Source organism: Microchirus variegatus (assembly GCF_963457635.1).
Source record: "Microchirus variegatus genome assembly, chromosome: 23".
In the NCBI taxonomy this organism is placed as follows: domain Eukaryota; kingdom Metazoa; phylum Chordata; class Actinopteri; order Pleuronectiformes; family Soleidae; genus Microchirus; species Microchirus variegatus.
In genome coordinates, this window is record NC_139824.1 from 2,665,612 (window position 1) to 2,690,211 (window position 24,600).

A 24,600-nucleotide genomic window follows, 5' to 3' on the forward strand; every position below is an offset into this window, starting at 1 on the left:
TTACAAGGCAAACTAACTCCTAGCTTGGTCCTCACACCATATGTGAGCCTGGTTTCAACTGTCTAATTTCAAGTTGAGCCACTCCTGCATCTTGAATAACTATGTGACTACAAAGTGATAATTACTGTGAGAAAAGATGGCCGACCCAACAAAAAATTAGACCTTGGAACAGACTGGAATTATCCACTCAGAGCAATTCTATTAAAGCATTTTAACTGAGCCGGAGTGGCTGACAGAATGATAAATCAGCCTTGTGTGGTGTTAACTACTGAGCAGAGTATGAGAAGGTAGGAAGAAAAGAGAGAGTGATGGAGAGAGAGGATGATTCAAAGATCGAGTAAAGGGGAGGGCAGGTTTGTGCTGTTTCAGCAGGAACTGTTTGTGCTATTACAGACTGGGTTGAAATGACAGAGGCAGGCATTAACAATCAGGAACTCCAAAACATCCCAATCAGACCACGGCTCAGCTTGAGTGATTCCTCTGCTCTGCTTGGTGACAGTGGCACAGATAGCAGACATGATTTAGGGTTTGGTGAAGACTTGACAGGATATGCAGTGGTGACCTTTGAAGTCACAAGCAGACGTAGACAACAACCCCACCCCAATGTTCTTCCCCTCTTTTACTCTGCTTTCTCTCAGAGGTGGGGTGAAGGCCCACCCACAACTAGGTCAAACCAAGATTTACTTCCCTCAATTGGACGAGACAGCTGTCTGTCAGAGGGAGGCAAGGGAGAAAGACGGAGATGACAAGTGGAAACATGGGAGAGATGGAGGGCTGCAGTGGGCAAGGTCACGTTACTATGGAGATTTTACAGCGGTGTGACGTTGAAGGCAACTGTTGTGACTATCTGGTACGTGTGCTCATCAAGGTCTACAGTCCAGAGTGTGAAAGGCAGGGAGAAGGAAAAAGAGGGAAAGTGATAGATGGAAAATAAGACAGATATAGTCTTTGCTATGACAGTGATGGAGAGAGAGCTGAGAACGTGTGTGTTCTGCAGCCCTCCTCTGCCAAATTACAGAGTGACGTAGTGTTATCATTTCTCTGATACAAGCTCTGCCACAAGAGGAGGAGGACGAAGAAGAGAAGGAGGAGGAAGGGAGGGAGAGGACAGAAAGGGGGAGGGGTGATGAGTCTCATTGCTGGAAAAATGGCCTGATAGCCAAGAAAAAGGCAGAAAGGGAGGGAGGGAGAGCGAAATAGAGAGGGCGGGAGGGAGAGGGAGAAAAGGGTGAGCAGGGATAGAGACATAGTGCCACACAAAGGAATAGAACAGACACAAAGAAAGAGAGGCAGGCAGAGGAAAATGAGAGCAAGGGAAAAAAAGGGAAGTAGAAAGAAGTGATGGATGGATGGATGGATACATAGATAGATTTCATGAGGTGGTCTAAGTGTCTGGTGGGTCACAGAAAGGGTGTGTGTGTGTGTGTGTGTGTGTGTGTGTGTGTGTGTGTGTGTGTGTGTGTGTGTGTGTGTGTGTGCGTGTGCGTGTGTGTGTGTGTGTGTGTGTATGTGTGTATGTGTGTGTGTTCTGTTCATGCATCTACGAGCATCCACGAGCAAGCAACATTTACAAAGAGGCAGCTGTTCCATTAGCTACTGCCATTGTGTCTAATTACATCCTGGTCTCCTTAGACACACACTTGCACTCTTACACACAGACATGCACACGCACGCACGCACAGACACACACACACATAAACACACAGCATATGTGCATATAAATACACATTCGCTGCCTCTCCAGCCAACCAAGAAATCCCTAACATGCCCACTAACAGGGAAAAGAACGTGGAGCAACAGAGCCACAGTGTGTGTGTGTGTGTGTGTGTGTGTGTGTGTGTGTGTGTGTGTTAATCACAGTGTCAGGCACACTCCCTTACAACCCCACCCCCCTCAACACAAGAGCAGGAGACAGAGAAATGACACCTAAGATCCAAGTGTGTTTGCTAGCCTTTTTCTCTCTCACACACGCACACACACACACCTCCCCCTGTCTTTGAGGAGAAGAGGATCTGAGGCTTTGTGAAATACCAAACATACCAGAGAAGCCACATGAGAGAAAAAGCTTTTGAGGAGCCTCAAAAGACGCGCGCACACACACACACACACACGCACACACACACACACACACACACACACACACACACACACACACACACACACACACACACACACACACACACACACACACACACACACACACACACACACACACACACACACACAATAAAAACAAACTCAGTACACAACATCAACCTCACATGTTCACAAACACTTCCTGTCTTAATCAGCTCAGTGTTGTAGCATTTGGATAAGAGTTGATCCTAAAGCTCCTTGACAATATTGAGACAGGAGCGCTTATATTGTGTTAAAGCAGACACGGTGAACCTGCTGTCTGCACAAAACACCAGCACAAGGAAAATCTCAGCGGGAGTACAGAGCCAACCAAACACAAGCTCAGTTTTTATCAAATAGTGAAGCCAGTTTATGTCAAAACTGACTCAAAAATGGCTCTTTCTTCCACCATATGTTGAGCACATTATCTCACCCTTCACGTGCACGTAACCTTCTCTCTACTCCGCATGTGGGTTGCAGAAAGCACTATTGTGAGCAACACAACAACATGTCTTATTGTGCTGTCGGTTGCACTAATCATTTTAACAAACAAGACAAAAGCCTGAGGTTTTACCGGATACCGTCAAGTTGCAGCCCTTTCAAGGCAAACCGGAGACGTCTTTGGTTGCACAACATCAGGAGAAGCGACTGGAACAAACAAATGACAAAAGAAGCAAGAATTTGCCGTGCTCGCTTCATATCAGGTAACGTCACGTCAATTTTTGGCCACAGACAAGCTAACATGAATGAAGTAATTATTACTATGCATAACAATGTTAAAAAAACAATGTTTGAGAGCAACAAGGTAAATAAACCTAAGTTTAAGTCAAACTACCATAGCTTAGAAGCTAATGTACTCTGGTCCTGATTACATTGTAATCATGTAATAGTATGTCCTGGACATGCTTGTCATTAACATACTCAGACTCAGAGTGTCGATCAGGTACGAGTGGATATCGGGCCACTGCAGACGAGGCTACTTCGCCTCGTCATTAATCCACTCACAGGGGCCTAAAGCATATGGGTCATCAAGCTGTATCCCATTCACCAAAGTTAATTTTCAAGCATAACTTGCTCTATCACTAGGCGACAAGCTGGTGTAGTACGAGGAAAACTTTTTTTTTTAGCCTTCTGAATTTGTACATGAGAGCCGGCTAACTTCACGACAACACTGCTACTTAAACGCTGAGTGCTGCCCTTCTGCACCCGCGCTGCACGTGCATCCGCAATGTTTGTAAACAACAAAGAGCCCTATATGTAAGACAGGTATGATGTTAAGGCATGAAATGATCATGTGTGATCAGACTGCGTTTATGTTTTGGTATTTTGTGGAAGTGGGTGGTCCACTGACCCATCCACGTCCACTTCCTCATAAGGAAGACAAGTCCCCATAATGTGAATGTGTAAACAGATTTAGATCCCCACAACATTAGTAATACCTGTACACACATTCATCCTCTCTCATTCTAAGGAGGAGAAGGGGGAGGAGTTTGCCTTCTAAATGAGGGCACATTGTCCATTACAGCTTATTAGTTTCCCAACTCACTATTCATTTTCGATGTGATGCCCTGTGGCCTCTCCCTGTCATGATATCAGGAAACATTGGCAGGAAGCAGAAATCACCCACTCTGTGGACAAAGACATTATGGCTATGTCAAGCAAAGCAAACACAACATGTGAGGAGATGCCCTCCCTCCCTCCCTCCCTCCCTCACCATCTCCCACACCTAACGACAGGCATGAGCTTGGGGAAAGAGTCACACATTCACACTCACTCGCACAGTCCTCATCCCCATTTCCATCCCAACCTTGATTTATGAGCTCAAGCTGGGAGATTGCTTTCCACAGCAGAAAGAGAAATATATACCAGCCCGCCTTTTTAAAAGACATACACACATGCGCGCACACACCCACATAATGTCATAAACCAATGCCTGACGTCCATGTCAAGGTGAAATGGAGCAGTAAAACAAATAGAACTGCTAGTGGCAAACCACTCGTCCAGCAAGCAGTGACTCTAGGATAACTGTCTCTCTCTCGCTCACTCGCTCACTCACTCACTCACTCACTCACTCACCAACTGCCATTCTCCTTAGGACATTGCATTTACTTCCATTCTTTCAGCCTAAACAAAGTGTTATCCCTAAACTTAAACCACAACTCGTAAATGCCTAACCTTAATCCAACCACAATTCCAGTTCCTCTGAAATGAGGTTCTGCCTCATAAGGACCAGGTTTTGGTGGAACGCAAACTTTACAAGCAACAGTTTGCTTTACACAGCTCTACTACAAACATGGCATATCATTTATAAACGGTAAGGTTGCTTCGTCCGTTTTGAGTATGAACATATCAGAATTATTAGCATATTTCAATGTTTTAGTCTAATAATCTTTGATTGGTTTTATAACTGCAGGCGCACCTGCCCGCAAAAGCAGCAGCGTCCAGCGGTCTGTTTGTGTCTCAGCCGCGAAGCTGAGCTCCTATGTTCAGACTCGCTCTGTATTCCTCAACAGTTATTGTGCTGATATTACTAGTTGACATAGTACATTATTTTCAGATATCACGGGCTATGGTGTTGCGCAGATGAACGTAATGCAAAACGCTGTCAGAGCCGTCAGACTGTTGAACTCCAGCCGCAGCTGCGGCTCTTTTCAAATTAAAATAGCTGCACTCGCAAAGCACCCCCCCTCCCGATTAGTTGATTTTTAGTCAAAATTTCAGGGCTTTAGTTGACCAAGAGTTTCTTGACCAAGAGTTGAAAACAGCCCTAGTAACTACACTACTTTACTTGACTATAGTGACGTGCTTTTCTGCGTTACCCATGCCGTGTTTTCCTGTGTGTAAAGTCACTTAAAGTTTAAGTGATGTGTGTGCATGCGTGTTGCTTGTGTGTGTGCTTGCCTGGGCACTGTTGTCATGGAGATTGATTTGAGTGACGTAGCTGCTGGTGGTGCGAAGGAGTGAAATCGAGATGGATATGCAGACGACGGAGAACAGGCTTTTAGTCAGCAGGGCGTCCGTACTGAACTCTACTGTACTGAAAATAATAAGAAATTAGAAGCCCTACTTTTAGGCCCTATTTTTTCCTCCCATTTTCCCCAGTAACCACCAAAACGATGTTGTGATGACGCATGCAAAAACTGCAGCCAGCACGTGCCTGTCTGTACCCGCTTAGAGTCTGTCCAAGATCTGTTTGGAACACCAATAAAATGATTCCAACAAGATGTGAGCACACGGTGGAACAGCACCTATTAAATGCTGGAAAGTCTCTTTGCGCAAAAGTGACACTTGGCTGCAGCGCAGAGCAGATTATGAACTCCTCGCGACAGAACTCTCTTCTCTCTCTCTCTTTGAGAATTAACTAAAGAGATCAGCTCATCTGATGCATCTGTTATTCCCTTAATTACAGCGCTAAAGGTTTTCGACACAAAGATTGAGACCGGAGTGAAAACAATGAAAAGTGCCCTCTTGAGAATCTGTCAACACGTTTTACTAAGATCTACTCGGATCTCCTGTATTTCATCACGACGGTACTTGATCCTCGTCATAAAGATCATTATGTATGTGTCATATGGATGGGGATAAAACCGCGCAAAGAGAAATTATCCACTCTGCTTTGAATCATAGGTGGCCCACCACGGCCAAAGAGGTCTGCCCAGCGCAAAACAAGTTCAAAATTAGGGATTTAAATTTTTTTTCACAATTGTTCATCTTCAAGTTCGTAAGAAGCCACTACATGCTTCAAATCACAGTATTGTGGGTCTTAAAACCATAAACTTTTTTTTTTGTGTTTGAATTAAGGTTGTTTTATCGCTGTGAATCGATTCCTAGTTTGGGTGTGGCGATATCACATTCCAGAGCTTTTGTTGTTTTTTCGGCCAATCAGCTGACGGTCACGGAGAATACACATGGCTAATTAATATGCACAGAGCCGCGCTGGCTCTGTGCATATTAACTGTGTGTGTGTGTGTGTGTGTGTGTGTGTGTGTGTGTGTGTGTGTGTGTGTGTGTGTGTGTGTGAGAGAGAGAGAGAGAGAGCGAGAGAGAGAAAGAGTTCACCATTGAATGAAGATAGGGAATAAGACAAGTCAAGGAAAACCAGAGAATAACTGTACTTCTTAACAAAGGCACAGATGTCAACCCTGCTATGTGAGTGGACTCGTTAGCATTTTAAGCTAGTGATCTTTATGCTAACATGTTAGCAGAGTTCATCGTCACAAAAACAACAAAAAGATGGATTATTCAGTGGCCGAAAGAAAGCAGGACAGACACAGTAGTTGTCTGAGATGATGACGTGACGCCAGCACCGCTCTATCTTCTTATAGGGTGAGTTCATGAACGTCGTTAATCTACGTAACGTTAGTGTTCAGTCACATACAGGGACGTTTTTTCTTTTAATAATCCACAGTGCGTTTCAGAACGCTATGTGGCTGCATTGTTATTAAATAGCTCCAGGGCCAGCACAAACATGTGCTTGAATCATGTGTAAATGACACAGCTTTGTGTATTATTTATTATTATATTAGTATTTGTGTAAGTATTGACTGTGATTTAGCCACTACTTGAGAGTTAGCTCATTCAGTAACAGACTGATCCATCCACACTACACCACAGAGCCACTTCAATGTATTTCATTAGTGTCTGCGGTGGCAAGGCAGTTTGATTTGATATTAGAAATATGTGTCTATCTTTGATCCTTCTCTCTTAAGTATATTTTGTTTTTTATGAAACAACAAAAACAGTTGATGGAAATACAGTGGTATGCAAAAGTTTGGGCACCCCTGTAAATTTTCATGATTTTCCTTTATAAATCATTGGTTGTTTGGATAAGAAATTTCAGTTATTCAATATATCATATAGGAGACCACCAGTGATATTTGAGAAGTGAAATAAAGTTTATATGATTCACAGAAAGTCTATCAGTAGATTCTGGAGAACAATGTCCAGGAATCTAGGGCTGTAATCAACCAAAGAAACTATTGGTCGACTAAAGCCCTGAAATTTCGACTACAAATCGACTAATCGATGTTTCTGTCAACTAGTAACATCAGCACAATAACTGTTGAGGAATACAGGGCCAGACTGAACACAGGAGCTCAGCTTCACGGCTGAGACACAAATAGACCGCGGGACGCTGCTGCTGTTGTGGGCAGGTGCGTCTGCAGTTATAAAACCAATCAACGATTATTAGACTAAAACATTGAAATATGCTAATAATTCTGATATGTTCATACTCAAAACGGACGGAGCAACCTGAGCTTAGCATTTTTAAACGATATGTTATGTTTGTAGTAGGCCTGTCACGATAACAAATTTTGCTGGACGATAAATTGTCTCAGAAATTTTTGCGATAATCGATAATATTGTTGTTCTGAGATAATTATCATCTAATACAATGATAATGGTATAATAATGCAGGTACACCTATTCAAAGAGAAATAAACTTTTATTTTTTAAAGAATATTTAACACTAGAACACAATAAATTAAATTATTGCAAAAGCAATAAATAAAATGGGTTAGCTGCACTCTGCTGTGGTAGGCTATGCCAGGAGTCCCGCCTCCCCACACACGATGCGACTGACAAGTGACTGACATGAGGGTTCACTCATCGTTACTCTGGCTTTACACGGCAACGCTCCAGGGTGAAACTGACAAAATATTTTATCAGATGTGCCTTTCGTTTAGACGGCGACGGCGTTTTTGGGGCTTAAAAACGCAAAAAAATGAACCCACCCTCCAGAGTGGAAATCTTAAAAACGCTCCGCTGTCGCGTTCCCGTCTAAAGGGTTGAAAACGCAAAAGTGTTTTCTGAGCTGCTCAAGCTGCCACGACGCTGGCTATCCTCCTGTACGCTGACGTCAGATCCATGTGCAGTACAGACAAACAACAACAAACATGTGGATTAGAATCCATCAGTCGCTCATCCAAGTTGCCTTAGCTGCTCTGATACATATCGAGGAGTCATTTCAGAAATTACGCAGAGTCAATGTTTTGATTTTCGACTGTGGGCTACTCAGCGCTACTAGAGAGAAGTAGAAGGAAGTTTCAGCGCATGCGCGCGCTCCTGGTGTTATTGTATGGCAGTGCTTCACAGCGCCACCTAGCCACCTGGCATGCATACTACATCAAATTTCACACACTTTAGGACCCGAGAGAGAGAGGGAGAGATAGAGAGACAGGGAAAACAAAAAAGCATGCAAATGGCATTTATCGCGGCCAGAAAAATTATCGCGATAATTTTAATTATCGTGCGATTAATTGATTTATTGAATATCGCGACAGGCCTAGTTTGTACTAGAGCTGTGAAAAGCAAACTGTTGCTTCCAAAGTTTGCATTCCACTTTTTTACTGTCATCTACTTTTGAAAAATGCTGCCACACTGCTGATGTGTTTGGCATGGATGCGACAGGAGGACTGACTGTAGCCTCAAATGAAAAGCTCAAAATTCACGTCTAATTAACGGCAACACTAATCTGTGTCGCTCATGAGCCACAGAGTGACAACAACCCACTGGGCTGGACTAAACCAAAATAGTGGAAAACAAGGGGGGTGTTCTCTGAAGACAGGCTGTTACCTGTGAAACATGGGTGCCCTAAAACACCCCCATTAGCACTTGGTACTTTCCTCCTAATGAAATTCACCATAAAAAATAATAATAATAATAAGAAAAATTAGTTGACCGATCACAATTTTGGTCGAGCCAGAGCGTGTCGACCAATTAGTTGACCAGTCGACTTTGACTTTACAGCCCTACAGGAATCAGTGACAAAGTTGAAGTTGTGCCAGGCTGTATCCTTCAACAAGACAATGACCCTAAACGCTGCTCAAAATCTACTAAGGCACGATATTATGTCCAGTTTTTTTTTATATATTGTATATGTATTGTTCTGTGTAGCAGTGTAGCTCACAACAATAGCATCTGTGCTCATACAGAGAGGTGTGGTTTCACTTACAGCTTAGACCAGGAGGGGGTTGTTCTTTGTAAATGTGAACTGTTGTTAATAAAGATTGGATTTTTTTTTTGAGTACTTGCGGTCTAGCCTCACCCAGATCCTAACTCATGCACACTATCACTATCACTAAACAGCAAACATTCAACCACACAAATTAAATATAAATAAACTTTAGCGCTATCCAATAAAAAAGAGACTGTATCCAACAAACTACAAATACACCATGCTGCTCAAAGTGAAAGAGAGAGGTGATGACGACGTAAATGAGAGGCTTGCACTGGGTGGCGCTGTAGAGCACGTGTCTGTTGAATAATAACTTCACTGCGCACCAACAGATCCTTGCACACCGTGGTTTTTCATTTATTTTCTCATTCTCATCGTAGTCAACGCTGAATCCTAAATGATCTCACACAGCAGACTTAAACGAAGATGGTGCTTCAAACTTCCTTTTTTCAGAGTCTTGTTCACTCACCATTGTTACGCATAGTGCTGATTGGCTCTGAAGGCGGGATGAGCAGAGCTGCACTCTCTGCTCCAGAGTGATCTAATCACGCAGCATTGTGTATTTTAATACATTTTGACGGGCTGAAACGTACCGAAATACCTTTGTTTGTCGTTCCGTATTGAACCGAACAGGGTGTACCGAACGGTTTGGTAAAATGCTGAATACGGTAGCATCCCTATATATGTATATATATATATATATATATATATATATATTAAAATCTCGCTGCAGCCAGGAGAGAGCCAGGTTGGGCTTGGATGCTGGACTCTAAATAACTGTATCATCAGCATAAAAATGAAACTAAATTGTTGCTTAGCAAACATTTGATCTGTTGTTGTAGGTGTTTGGCTGCCTATGTTTAATCAACATTTCTGTTTGTTTGCCAAAGTATGTAGAACATTGTTTACTTATCATATTTAACTGGAATATATGATTACTTTTGTCTGCTCAACAACACAACTGACCTCTCTTTATTTAAAGATCTGGTGTGAATACCTTTTATTCAGTTATTGTTTATCTCAGAGATAAAAATGTATCCAAACGTACTTCTCTTTCTTGGATTTTCTCCAGGAAATGTGTCTGAAGGTGGCGCTATTGTCTGCTCAGTTATCCCATGCATAAAGCTGTTTTTGATGAAATGGTATGAAGTTAGTGAATACTGTGTTAAATCAGTGAGAACAGTGGGAAGCAGAAAAACATGTATTTATTTATCCACAAATGTTGCATATCATTACTTCAACCAACTACGCATCTGAAATCATGTGCACGTCGCAGCAAAAAGAAGAAAAACAGCACATAAAATGACTTACGTGAGCAGAGCTCTGTCCTGCAGAGCCCAAATAATTAATCAAACTGTATAAACTGTGTGGGTGCGTATGAATGAGCAGGAGCCACAGAGCCACAAGGAGTGTGGGAATAAAGATGGAGGGGAAAAAAGGAACGAGATGGAGAGAGGTAGCTTTGCCCAAACCATCAATCACCTCCTTGGGGTTCAAGTTTATTTGGCTTCATTTTTCGTTAAAACACACAGAACACGGGAGAGTAGGCAGGGGATGGAGAGCAGAAATGGAGGAAGACAGAGGGCGGAAGCAGCATGGGGGGAAGAGGAGAGAAGAGAAGGTGGGCTTAAATTATGGTGGGAGGAAGTACATGGGAGTGAGAGGATGGAAGGGAAGGGAGAAAATGAGCTGTGAGGACACAAAAAAGAGGCACATAATGGCTTGAAAATGCCTAGAAACAGCTGCTCATTTCCAACACCACAAAATAAATCTTGAGAAAGAGACATGATTATCAAAAGTGTGGGCACGTGTGATTGACAGCTGGTATTGTCCCATCGGTGCCGAGTTGCCGGTTAACTTCACGGCGCAAAACGTCAACATGGTTCTGACCAAAACCCAATTCTGGAGACTTCAAAATGAACTTTCAGGGAGTTCTAATGGGTGATCTCATGCTCCATTGGCATTTGCTTGAGACATGTTTAGACTCTATTGAGAGACCTCTGTCTCCATGTGGTCAACCACTTTTTTGAGCTCTACTTCTATACACTATATGGAGTTGGTCACCCTTTTGCAGCTATAACAGCATCCACACTTCTTGAAATGACTTTCCTCAAGATTTTGAAGTGTTTCTTTGGGAATTTGTGTCCATTCATTCTAAAGAGCATTTATGACGTCAGGCACTGATGTTGGACAAGATGACCTGGCACACAATCTGTTCTAGTTCATCACAAAGGTGCTCCATGGGGTTGAGGTAAGGGTTCTGTGCGGGCCAGTCAAGTTCTTCCACATCAAACTCAAAGTCAAACCTTTATATTTCTTGCTTTGTGTACTGGGACACAGTCATGTTGGAATAGAAAAGGGTCTTCCTCAATATGTCTTGGTATGATGAAGCGTTAAGATTGTCCTTCATTGGAGATAAGGGGTCTAAAGCCCAAAGCCTGACTGAAACACCTGAATTCACAACTGTGGCCAAACACTTTTGTCACCTGTTGCTCTCAAGCATGACAAGGTCTTTTTATTTTAGCATTTCAACTTCTGCCTTTTAAAAGCACATGAACACGTCTTCCCCATGTTTTCATCATCCAGCCCTGCTTTTTCTAATGCACTGCCCTGTGAACAAATGACTCATAGTTCCTGTGCCACTCACTAAACTCATTCATTCCTTCTGCTTGATCTTTTTTTCCCCTACAAACTAAGGTTTCTTCTTCTCTAAACCACATGGAGATGCTGATGCAATTGGCATCGGCCATAGAAAAAAAACCAAATTGGTCGATGTCTAGCAAAATGCCTTCTTTCAACTCATCAGTGTTTTCCAGCTGAACTTTTATGTCACAGAGAAAAAAAAACTTTAGCTGGCAGCTAGTTGGTACTAGCTACCATGTCGAGCACCATTTCATGTTTTTCTACGATCCATTAAAGTCAAATTATGTAATTCTTTAAGCTGATGGACGATAAATTCAGTCTCCTTTTGACGTCATGTAAACAAACTGAGTGATAGACGCGAGGGGAGGGCTGACATGCAAATGTGAGTGTACAACTGCCGGAGTGTATCATGGAAGAGTGGTGAGTGGTGTTAATAGTTAATGTGTATGTGCTGGTTAGCATCTGACCGAGCAGATGGGGAGGATGGGGTGCATTTTGGGGACAAGGGCAGGGTCACATCTGCGTCTTCCCCTTGTGGTCATCTTTGCGCATGCATATTATGTATGTGTGCGACACTTGGCATCATGGCCACATTTATAGCCAACAACCCAAACAAGGTGATTAGCAAGAAGGGGGGACAAACACAGTAATACTGGAAATTAATGGACGGACCTCATACTCTAATAGCCAACTGTTTCCTATCTCTCTCTCTGTCTATTTTGTATTAACAAATACAATTCGTGCAACATTGATAGAGGGCTGTCATACAATCTGTAGCTCAACCTTATCTCAAATTTATCACCAAACCAAGTAAAACCTGCTTGGACAGAGAGAGAGAGTGAGAAAGGCTGTAGTGTGTCCATGCACACCTCACTCACTCACTCACTCACTCACTCACTAACTAACTAGCACTGCCTACTAGGGGTGGGGTAAAAAATAGATTCACATAGGAATCTATTCATCAACGATTCTGAATCGATTCATAAACTTCAAAAATCGATTACATTTTTTTTTTTTTACTTTCTATCTTGAAAAAACACTCAAAACACCAGTTTGTGTTATTTGTGTACAGTTTATTTTTTGTAACTTCTGGGAGAAAAAGGCAGCTAGTCTAAGCTTTTACTTTAAGTTATGTTTTTGTTTGTTTTGAATGAATAAATGTTAAGTTTTGTCTTAAGTTTGCCTTTGTGTGATCACATTGTCACATTATCTCATACAAATCTCATAACTAATTTTTTTGATGCCAATATTTGCCTCAACACACTATGCATTGTATCAATTTTTGAATCGAGAATCGTATGAATCGAATCGTGACCCTAAGAATCGGAATCGAATCGTGAGCCACCCAAAGATTCACATTCCTACTGCCTACCCTAGTCTTGGAACTGCCATTGGTCTGCAAGGTGCTGTGGGTAATGGTTGCCATGGAAACCGGCAGGCGAGTAAGGCAGCCAAATTTTAAGCTAGCATGAGGGGCGTGTGTGTCTGCAGATTGTTTGTGAGTGTGTTTATAAGGGGTAGAGCAACCAACCATGCTTTTATGTTTCTGTGTGTGTGTGTGTGTGGGTGTGTGTGTGCGTGCGTGAGGTGCTGGCGGGGTGACAGCAGTCTGTTTAGTATGCAGCCTTCTGACTGCATCTCCCTTCCACTCTCCCTTTGGTCCACAGACACAGCATAAGAATGATCTCTCTCTCTATCTCTCACACACAGGGGCTGCTCTCCTGTGCCTACAGAGTCACTGTGTCATGAATGGTTACCAGTGATGTCCGCAGGACTGCAATGTAGATAAAGTTGAAATTAGAGCAGGGGTATGCAATTATTTTCACCAAGGGGCCACATGAGAAACATGAAGTATTGTTAATTGTATCTCTTTAAAAAAAAAAACACCTGTAAATTGTATTACTTTGGTGTAAATTGGGCAGCATACAAACACAGGGGTCGTACTTATGTTCCCCTGTTTTATTTTATTATTTTTCAACAACAATAACTCAGAAAAGTGCACTCTTGCTACACAAGTTAGTTTATAAACTTGTTCAATCTTTTCACGGCATTCGGTGTACAGTGAAACGAACCAAACCTTTGGTTCATGTATTCCCCTCCTCTCCTGAGGTGGCATTGCATCAAGAAGTAGACGTCAAGACCAACAATGGCCAAGAAAACTCGCTCATCTATTGGTTAATGCTGTCTAGCAGTTACAATATATTTTTGTGTGACCATATTTCTATCACAGATTTTACCTCGTTGTCACTCCATGTCTGACCATGAGCCATTTCTCCCGGCTATCCTTCTACATGAACCTATGTTTTGGTTGTGTTTACCCACAATGCTCAGTGTTGTACCCACAATGCCCTGTGTTGTAGTCTGTTTTTCTGCATTTGGTTCACTTGAAGCGAAAGAGACCTATGTTTTTAGGCAGACCAGAGGTCTCTTCTTTGGTGGTAGTTCAGTTGCGCATTCACACCTCTCCAAATCTCAGATAAGCAGAGGTGAAGGATGGTGAGAACAATCACAGTCAACCCACAGACCAGCTCCAAAGACCTACAACATCATCTTGCTGCAGATGGTGTCACTGTGCATCGTTCTATTCAGCACACTTTACACAAGGAGATGCTGTATGGAAGAGTAATGCAGAAAAATACTTTTCTCTGCACCCGCCACAAACAGAGTCGCTTGAGGTATGCTAAAGCACATTTGGAATGAGGTACTGTGGACTGATGAAACTAAAATAGGGTTATTTGGGCAAAACAAGGGGTGTTATGCATGGTGGAAAAAGAACATAGCATTCCAAGAAAAACACTTGCTACCTACAGTAAAATTTGGTGGCGGTTCCATCACGCTGTGGGGCTGTGGTGTGATTTAAAGTGGGATGTCCATGCTCAGAAACCATCAAACCTGACTGAACTAGAGTTGTTTTGTAAAGAAGAATGGTCCAAAATACCTTCCACCAGAATCCAGACTCTAATTGGAAGCTATAGGAAGTGTTTAGAGCGGTGACGTGCAGTGCCTACCCTAGGTGAAATTTTGTTAAAATTAGTTCAAGTTTAAATGTACGTCAAAAAGCACATCGCTACGCTGCCTATTGACGTTACTGTACTATGTTTGTGCTGCATTTACGTTCGCATTGCTTTCGTGAATTGTCAACACACCGTCACGTGTGCAGCAATTTAGCGGGAGGTGTAATGATGGCTCTACAAGAGAGGCTTAAACATTTCTTAAGGCTGGCACTTGATGAAAAACGGAAGCTTTTATCAGAGGGAGACCCACGACTGAGCTACAGGACCTTCTCCAAAGGAAGGGACAGGAAATTTTTTTTTTTTTCAAAGGGAGTGGTATAAGAAAAAGGACAGAGCAACTGTAAACTCTGTAGACTGTAAACTGAAGGTCAAGACTTTTCTAACTGTCTTTTTTTGCTCTAAAAAGCACAATCAATTATTTATTTTCTATTTTCTTTATGCAAACTGGATTATTTTTGTATTGATTATTGCAGCCTCGTATGTGAACAAAATGTGTTTATATGTATGTTTATAATTTTTTACATGGGTTAAAACACTCACGTTTAAGTCCCTTCAGCATAAAAATGTGCCCATAAAAGTTCCTGCTATAAAAATAGTATAAATAATTATTATAAATAAATTATAAATAAATATTTATATTATATTTAACCCTTAAAAGCCACACTTTTAAAAACTTTGTGCCAAATTCATTCAGACTTTTAAAATATCAACCATTATTTTAGTATTTGAGAATAATTTATTATGAGTGTTTGCAATATGTGTAAAGTAGATGCAGTGTTCACTTTGAGTGTTATACTTTGTCATGTGTTGTTTTTTATTGTACCTGTGCAGGCATTATTATTATCATGTACAATCGAGTCCAAGACAAATCTTCCCACGGGGACAATAAAAGCATATTATTGTATTGTATTGTATTATTAGTAACACCAGACGATAAAAAAATGTCCACAAATACAAACTGAACGACTGATTTACTATGAAACAAATATGACAAACCTGCAATTAACTATAACAATTAGAAGTCATCTTGTAATCTTGTAATTGGAATTGTTGAGGTTACTTGAACATTATTACACACTAAGAAATCAAAGTACGAGACTGTACCTAAAAAAAATGACAACATCAGAGCTGACATGCTAACACAACCACAAAAAACACACAAAAAAGCAAATCAGACTGAAAATGATGTCTCATCATCTGTTTCAATATTAATATCTATCACTTCCTGTACACTTTTCAAAATAAAAGCACTCCTGTCACCTGATTTGCAAATAGATACACACAGCTGCGTGTTACTCCTGCTAAAACGAGCTAAAACACGACCATTTATATAAACGGAGCTAGAATTTCTGCTACAATTAATTTGGAGTGGTGTTAGTTAATTTCAGTTTAGTGTCTTGTCTTCTGTTATACTTTCAGAGAGCACACACTCAGAAATGCTTCTCAAAACTAAAGATGGCCACATCATGAACCTGGAAACAGAGCTGTTGTGGAGTTATCCATTCCTGAAACATATTCAGAACCAACAGATATGCTGTAAAGTCCTGGCATTCAGTTGAGGACAGAGGAGCATTTAGAGGATTTTTAAAGTATATTATTTATGTAATTTCTGTAAAAACAGCAGCAGCTCTACAGATACAGACTCCCTGTTCCTTGTTTATTAAGCTTAAACATGAGGTTCATAGGCAATTAATGTTAATCTCTCTCTCTCTCTCCCTTGATGGGTGTGGAATGAGGCATCAGCTGAGTAAATGTGTTTTTTGTTTATATGTGTGCATGTGTGAGGGAGCTGATGTCATGACTCATGGGGTTGTTAGCACCAGGGTTGGCTACTCTGTGCCCTGCAGTAGGTGTGCGACATTGTGACAGGGCAGTACAGGGCAGTACAGTACAGGGCAGTGCAGCAACGCGCACATGCTTTTCACTTTTCACATACACATGGAAACATACAGACATACAGCATGTCAGGCATTGTCTGATAGCTGAGGGTATCTATTTGTTCTGCTCAGGGACATGAGCCGTGATCTCACAATTATTCTGTGTCTCACACGCACGCCCGCACGCACGCACGCACACACGCACACGCACACACACACACACACACACACACACACACACACACACACACACACACACACACACACACACACACACACACACACACACACACACACACACACACACACACACACACACACACACACACACAGCCCCACATCATCCGTCAAACACAGACACTTCAACATCTTCCACAGACTCATGCACATGCTTCTGCTCCCCCACTTGCTGGTTCCACTGAGACATCCACCACACTGGTGACGGTATCCGCGACAACAGGCATAAATTAGCGTCATGGTGATATGCAAAGCTCAGGAGCAACAATTAAAGCTTGACTAACGAGCTTCTGAGGAGAGAGGGCTGAAGTTTCCCCTGAGCAGCTGCTAACTGGATTAGCCTACACACAGTCTGAGAGAAACAGAGAGAGGGGAGAAGGGAGAGAAGTAGTGAGAGAGCGATGATCAAGCACCGCCTGTTAGATTTACAACACACAGACAGACAGAGACAAGCAGACAGACAGACAGGCAGAGCTGAAGCTACACACTATCACTTCACCCAAACACTAATAGCATTACTGAGCTAGTCTCAAGGGACATTAGCCCAGGATCCCGCCATCTTTAAGGACAAATAATAATCCAAACAAATGGAATGACATAATATACATAAATGTTAAGGTCATAACCGATACGACACCTATTTCTGCTCTTTGATAATCACCTTCAGATACAGGGAGCTCAAAGAGCCCAGCTAAGTCTCTGCAATCTCAGCGACCAATTACCCTAAGAAAACACAAAGTGTGAAATAATGAAAGGTGTTCTGTAAATACCGCACTTCTTCTAACCACACGGCTAACAGTGTTTCAAGGGCAGAAAATATGGTTAAATATCATCGAATCCATGACATCTCTGTGTGTTCGCTGCAGTGACAGGACACATAAACAAAAGCAGTGATAGTGATGATGAAGGTGTTGCCAGCTGTTACTCCTATGCTTGTGTCGCTGTGCTGACACTTTTAAAAAGGCCTAATTAATAATGGTGATAAAACAGTGCTTTAGTAAAGAAGCAGCATGGGTGATTGTTGTTCATCATGTCTGGACCAAGTGACTAAAGATTGTTTTAAATGTCACTCAGTTTAGCAGCTTGCAATCAAATCAAGTCATGATTAAAGCTGCAGTGTGTAACTTTGAGCAGTTTTTTCTTATTTTTCTATTATTCTGGTTCTCATGAACTGAACTAATGTTTTTTTTATCAGTAAAATTATTTTATCTAGGTTTGCACTCTTGTCTGTGCAGCACATGAATGCTGCCAGACAACATGAGCTCTTAACACTTCTATCCAATCCAATCCAATGCAACTTTATTTATAAAGCACTTAAAAAAACAGCTGAAACAAAGTGCTGTACATCAGCACTATATTGACTTATTTCACAATGGTTTTAATGTAAAATACATTTGTTTATATATAAAATGGCCATTATACCATTCTAAAACTACCTAACTCGACTCTTGGTTTGGTATCAGGCGCGTTGTTTTCTGCTCACTGACTCATCTTCTACCACTTTATCCTCCACATGACATGTACATCCTGGAGACATATAGAGACAACCATTCTCTCTCACACCCCTACGGGCGATGGTAGCTCAGTATTAGGGGGAGTTGTCTTTCAACTTGAAGGTTGTGGGTTTGGTTCCCAGCTCTGGCATGCCGATATGTCCTTGGGCAAGACAATTAATTCGTCGGCAGACACCAGAAACAGGAAGGTCTGCACTGTGTTGACAGACTACGGGGTATTTTTGCAGACAGCAGCCATGTTTGCTCACTGTAATGCTCTTGCTGATTTTGTGGTGGGTTTGATTCCCTATTATTCCTAATGGAAAGCAAAACATTTTTTTGGGGGGGATGAGTGGGTGGAGTCCTCCGTTTGTGTCACCATTAGATGTCACGATTTCTTACACACCTGGAGCTTTTAAAAAAATCACAAATGTGCGAAATCCCCCATGACTACTACCACACACACACACACAGGTCATCTAAATGTTTTTTTTTTAGACTCACATCGTAAAAAGTAAAACTTATTTTTCCCAGTCTGTAATACAGTCATTCTGTTAAATGTTTGACTCCAGATGACCACAATCAATCACACTGACATGACAACATCATCAGACATGTTCAACGAGACACTGTACAAATGTGTTTCTAAGAACTGCATTATGGTTAAATTCATTGGCGTAGCCACGGGTGTACCAGGGTGTGCCGGTGCCACCCACTGAGGCAGCTGGCACACCCAAAAGAAATTGCCGTCAGAAGACACCTGCACCTGGCAACCTACAAGTTGCTCTGTGGAGCGTCTGTTTTCAGTTGTAAACAGGATTAAATCTACCAGCAGAGCTACAATGCTCACAGCGAGACTGAAGAGCGTTTGAAAAAGACCTTGCGGAGAAACTCAGATGAAATAAAAAATGCGCTTAAGGCCAAGCCGTGTCACCCTTTAAATTGAGTGTGCACAGGTAAGCAGCAATGTCGTTGTGTCCTTTACTCTGCTGCAAGCCCAATATTTGTGTTCAGATGTTTAAATAGTTTTGTTGATCATGCGTAATGTGGATATGTTATGGCTCTATGAGAGTGCATGAGTATGCGCATAAGTGTGTTATATTTCACTATGGACTTCATCTCATTGGACACGCAATGTCTGTGTGTATGTTTTTGCTGTGTTTTTTTTTGAGAACACAAAGTGTGCTTTTTCTATTACTTTGTTCTTGATTTATTTGAGAGGATGTCACGTGTGAATGTTTAGACTTGCTGTGAACTACTGTTGACTATTACTGATAGAACGCACAACGGGTGGATATGTTTTGTGTTATTGACAGGAGGTGTGTTTTCACAGGACATTAGTTGGTTTGTCTGTCTGTCTGTCTGTTAGCAAGATAACTCGAAAAGTCGCGGACAGATTTGACTGAAATTTTCAGACGATCTCACTGGTTACAACTCTTATTGTCTGACCCAGGCGCTGGCAGGGTGTATTTTGTAGGCAATGAGCTGCCTTGGCGGAGGTCTATGCTCTCTGAGTCCTTCTAGTTGAAGTTGTATTTGAGAGAGATACATTGCTCAGCGTAAATGAGTACACCCCCTTCGAAAAGTACCATTTTAAACAATATCTCAATGCACAGAAAAACTATTTCCAAAATGTTGACAAGACTAAGTTTTATATAACATCTGTTTAGTCCATAACATGAAAGTAAGGTTAATAATATAACTTACAGAACAAAATGTTCAGTTTTACTCAAATACAGGTGATGCAAAAATTAGTACACCCCACTGAAAGTCTCTGGAGCAAGGCTAAACTTTAGACTACAAATGTCTAATTTAACAATAATGAACCACAGGTTAGTCTAATTATTCATTACAGAGGATGACTATAAAAGGGTGTAGAAGACCCCTTCCCATTTTCCCATTTCATGTTGTTAGCAATGGCACCACATGGAAGAGAAATGTCTCAAGACCTGAGAAAGAAAATAATTTCTTTACAACACAAAGGTGAAGGCTACAAGTCAATCAGAATACTGTAGCAAAAGTGGTCCGAAAACGTAAAAATGAGGGGACTGCAACCATCTCACAGAGACGTCCATGCTGTCCACGAAAGTTAAGACCTCGACAAGAGCATCTTCTGATGAGAAAGAAAATTTAAAGAGAATCGACATGCAAGTTCAAGGCAGTTATCCAAGGAAGTAGAAAGCCAAACTGGGGTGACTATTTCCCGTGACACAATACGGCCTACACTGCAGAGGGATGGCATGCATGGGTGCTGTCCCAGACAGAAGCCTCTCCTAAAGCGCCAGGCACAAAAAAAGCCCGCCTAGAGTTTGCCAGGGCCCTTTCTGTGAAAGATGAAGACTACTGGGACTCATGGCATCATGAATTCACAGATGTATTGTTCTATACTGAAAGAAAAGATGCTACCATCACTCCATGCCCTTGGTCGTTGAGTGATTCAGTGGCCAAGTATGTCTCCTGATCTGAACCAAATTGAACACCATTGGGAATTCTGAAGTTGGGGATCGCTCTCCATCCAGCATCCATTCTCGAAAAGAGATCATTCTTGAAGAATGAATTTGTTCATTCCATGCCTAGAAGACTTGGTGCTGTCATTAAAAATCATGGAGGCCATAAACTTATACATATTCAACATTTTGGAATTTGTTTTTGTGTTCATTGAGATACTGTTTAAAATGGTACTTTTCAAAAGGGGTGTACTCATTTACGCTGAGCACTGTACATTCTTTTAAATGTTTGTGGAGTTGTAACACTCTGTTGAAAATAAATTTGGCTCACCCAGTATTTGCTGGTGCACACCCAATGTCTTTTTTCTGGCTACGCCAGTGGTTAAATTCATCTACATCCCATAAATATTAATGTGAAGATCATCTGAGCCCATTTACACTCTAATAAATGATCACGATGACCTTAAATATATAAACAGTGTCCATTGATTGCTTTTCTATGTTTTACAGATTTGCTGTTAGTTGAGACCCATGTGACGACACACTAAAATAAACCTACTTACTAATTAGAGTACAGAGTATCATATATTTCAGATCCATTATGCATTACTCTTTTATTTGCATCTAAAAATGAACGTCGGGGGACTTTCTCTTTAATATGCTGCATTCTCACTCTACAATAAATATTTCTTTTTCCAAGATTTGACTTTCTTCACATCCCTCTCTTCTCTTCTCAGTCTCCAGTTCTCATCTGCTCACTCAAATAAATCCAGCCTCCTCGTCCTCCCACCGCCCCCTAAATCTATGAAACACACACAAACACACATGTGCAAGAACTCACACTCATGCACACAAACACACAGCCCTCCAGGCAGGAGCCACAACGGCCCCATATTAATAAATCTGCTCCTTTATTGGTGCTGAGGGTCTCTGGCAGAGCAAGAGAGCGAGAGAGAGAGAGGTGGAGGGAGGAGAGGGGGAGGAAGGAGGAGGAGCAGAACAGGAGATGCAGAGATCACCAGAAGGGAGGAGGACAGGGAGGAGGAGGTGGCCGACTGTAGTCATATCACAAGGGAGGCAGAGTGAGAGAGAGAGAGACGGAAAGATAAAGAGAGAAGGAGACAACATTGACATGTACGTCATCAACACACAAACACACTCTTTATTGACGACAGCACAATGGCACTGAAATAATAAGTGGCGCAAGACAAGAGGCACACAACTTGTGTGTTTGCATGTGTGTGGTTATTTATTGTGGTACTGTCCACCCACACCTCCTTAACGTCCTCTGTGCAGTGGATTATTAAGGACACCTGACACCTGGCTGAGCCACTGGAGTGTTCAAAGTGGGCTGCACTGGTCTGTGGGCTCGGAAAACAAACTGCCTGGGGTGGGCTTTTGGTAATGACAACAGCTAGCTTGGCTTAGTGGTCCAATCTCAGCCATCAGTCAGCTGTGACAGATTGGGGATATGAGCAAAGGAGCCATTTAGCTTTGGTGTTTGGTGTGGTGTGTGAGTGTGTGCCTTGAGGAAAAGGAGGAGGAGTGAGGGCTATCAGTGCTGCTAGTGTTGCAGAGGCATCAATACATTCTCGACAGGCCATTTTTCTTTGCGTACTCCAAGCCCTGGTTTGTTGCTGGCAACTACCACCATTTTACACCTTCCCTGGCTACACCTTTGGAAGATTTTATCAAACCACAATCCACATTCTGTAATTTCTCCCAGACATGTTTGAATGAACTTTGCTTCTATTATTATTTCTTAAACCACTGCCGGTGGGCATTCTGTGTGTAAAAATGGAGCTTAAGTTATCTGTAAATCTTAAAGAAAACCCCCAGTGTTTCATAGCTCCTCAAGGATCGAAGAGGTATAACTGCAGGGCGTTTTGTTCTCCTCCCAAGGTTATGAGGTTGAGTGTTCAATAACAGCACCTCACTTTGAACATGATGCTCATCTCTACAGTACCTGCTCTCGTGTTTTCATGTGAAGACTGATCCTTGAATTACTCAACATGAAGGAAACCTTTCTTTAGGGCCAATGCAGAGCCAACTGTTTTCACACTAAAACTGCACCAGTTCAACAAAACTTAGCATAGCCCAAGTTAACGTCAAGTTATTCCCTTACCTGTCCATGAGGCTGCATGGCGCTGTAGGGCATGTTCTGGTTCAGCACCTTCTGCTTCATCAGTAACATCCTCTTTTGCTCCTCGCTCAGGTGGGCCGTCTGTCCGGGGATTGGGCCCTGGGTTTGGCCTGGTCCCGCCCCCTGGCCCGCGCCTCCTCCACCACCCATGTAAGGAGGCATCATGGGGTTCTTAACCTGATTGTTTCCTGCCATGGGCGGAGTCATCCTCTGGCCTATGTGATCCACCCCGCTGCCGCTGAAGTGACTGAGTGGTTTGGTGTTGTTGTAGGACAACATGGCTGCCGTTTGCTGCTGTTGTTTGGACAGCGTGCTCTGGTTGATGCTGTTTGGCTGCTGCTGTCCCATCATGCCCATGTGGTTGTGAGGGAGGTAGTTGCTCATGGGGGCTTTGGGTCCATTGTTTGGGGCCATCCCAGCCACTATAGGACCCTGTGGTGTGTTAAAGGCTTGCGGTGGGTACATCATAGGGCTGTTGGGTTTATCTTGGTTAAAGGGACCAGAGTTATATGGACTGGTTGGAGCGCCTGCAGGAGACCAGTTAGCCGCTTGTTGCTGCTGCTGCTGTTTCTGCTGCAGCAGTTTAGCACGTTGCTGAGCCATTGCTTTCAGCTGCTCTGCTGGAGAAAGTTCTGGCGTCACTGGCCCTACAGGCTGACCTCCAGGGGCAACCCCCGCTGCTCCTTGACCCGTTCCTGACTGACTGACCCCTGGACCTGGGTTCATCATGTATCCATTCCCAGGCCTGGAGACAGTTTGTGTTTGGGCCTGGGTTGGGGTCTGAGGGGAACGAGCCACACAGTTGTGCAAGGGTGAACCTGATGCCATGGCAACGGCTGGAGACTGCTGCAAAGGTTGCTGTGGAGGTGTTCCATTGGCAGTGGTGGCAAACTGAGGACCTGAGGAAGAAGGTCGAACCTGAGAAGAGAAGTCCAAATACAAAAGTCCCATGACAATTATGTTAGGACTATCAACCTATAGTTTAAGGTCCAATGTATAACATTTAGGGGGGGTTTATTAGCAGAAACACAACATTTTATCCATAAGTATGTTTGTTAAAGTGTATGTTAAAGCTATACTTACCTTTCTTGCATTTTTACACTTTTCTTTGTAATCTCAAATTGCTCCTAATAAGCGTATGGCACTCTAAAACGTAAGATAAACCCACCAGGTTTTGAAACTCATCATTATTTAATTCTCATATTATTATGATAAAAGTATGACCAATTAAATTATTCGAACCAAATAAAATAATTGGCCGAGCTTCCTGTCTGTCATCTGTCGCGCACCTCGCCGATCACTGTCAAAGCTTGCGAGTCACGTGCATCTCTGACAGAGCAGAAATCTGCCAACTTTTTGTGGTGTTTGGAGACTCTCACTTGAAAGCATGTATCACTCTGCAGTTACTGAGCTCAACAAGCAGCGTTAGTTGCCGGGATCACGTCCCAAAGCACAGTAACCTCTGCAGTCCCAGCCTATAGTCAGAGCAGAGCGAATGTCCTTCGCACTCTGTGTCCAGGCTGCTAATGAATCACGCATGCGCATAGCTACTGCCGTTCCGCCCTGGAGGGTGGGACTTTGAGGGAGGCGGAGTTGTTCATGTTCAAATTTTTACTAAGTGCTGTGAGACATGCAAGAAAGGTAGTATAGCTTTAACTTTGAAATAATAAAAA

At 42.4% G+C, this 24,600-nt stretch overlaps 1 protein-coding gene across 1 annotated transcript in view; it reads right to left on the reverse strand.

The window, feature by feature from the left end:
- The window catches only part of maml3 (mastermind-like transcriptional coactivator 3), a gene marked incomplete at both ends in the record, with an annotated part of 177,532 nt that overhangs the window by 40,249 nt on the left and 112,683 nt on the right, over nt 1-24,600 (reverse strand). Inside the window, one exon of the mRNA XM_083909129.1 lies at nt 22,910-23,845. Coding sequence (XP_083765255.1) covers nt 22,910-23,845 — 936 coding nt within the window. The remainder of the gene's footprint in view (nt 1-22,909; nt 23,846-24,600) is intronic.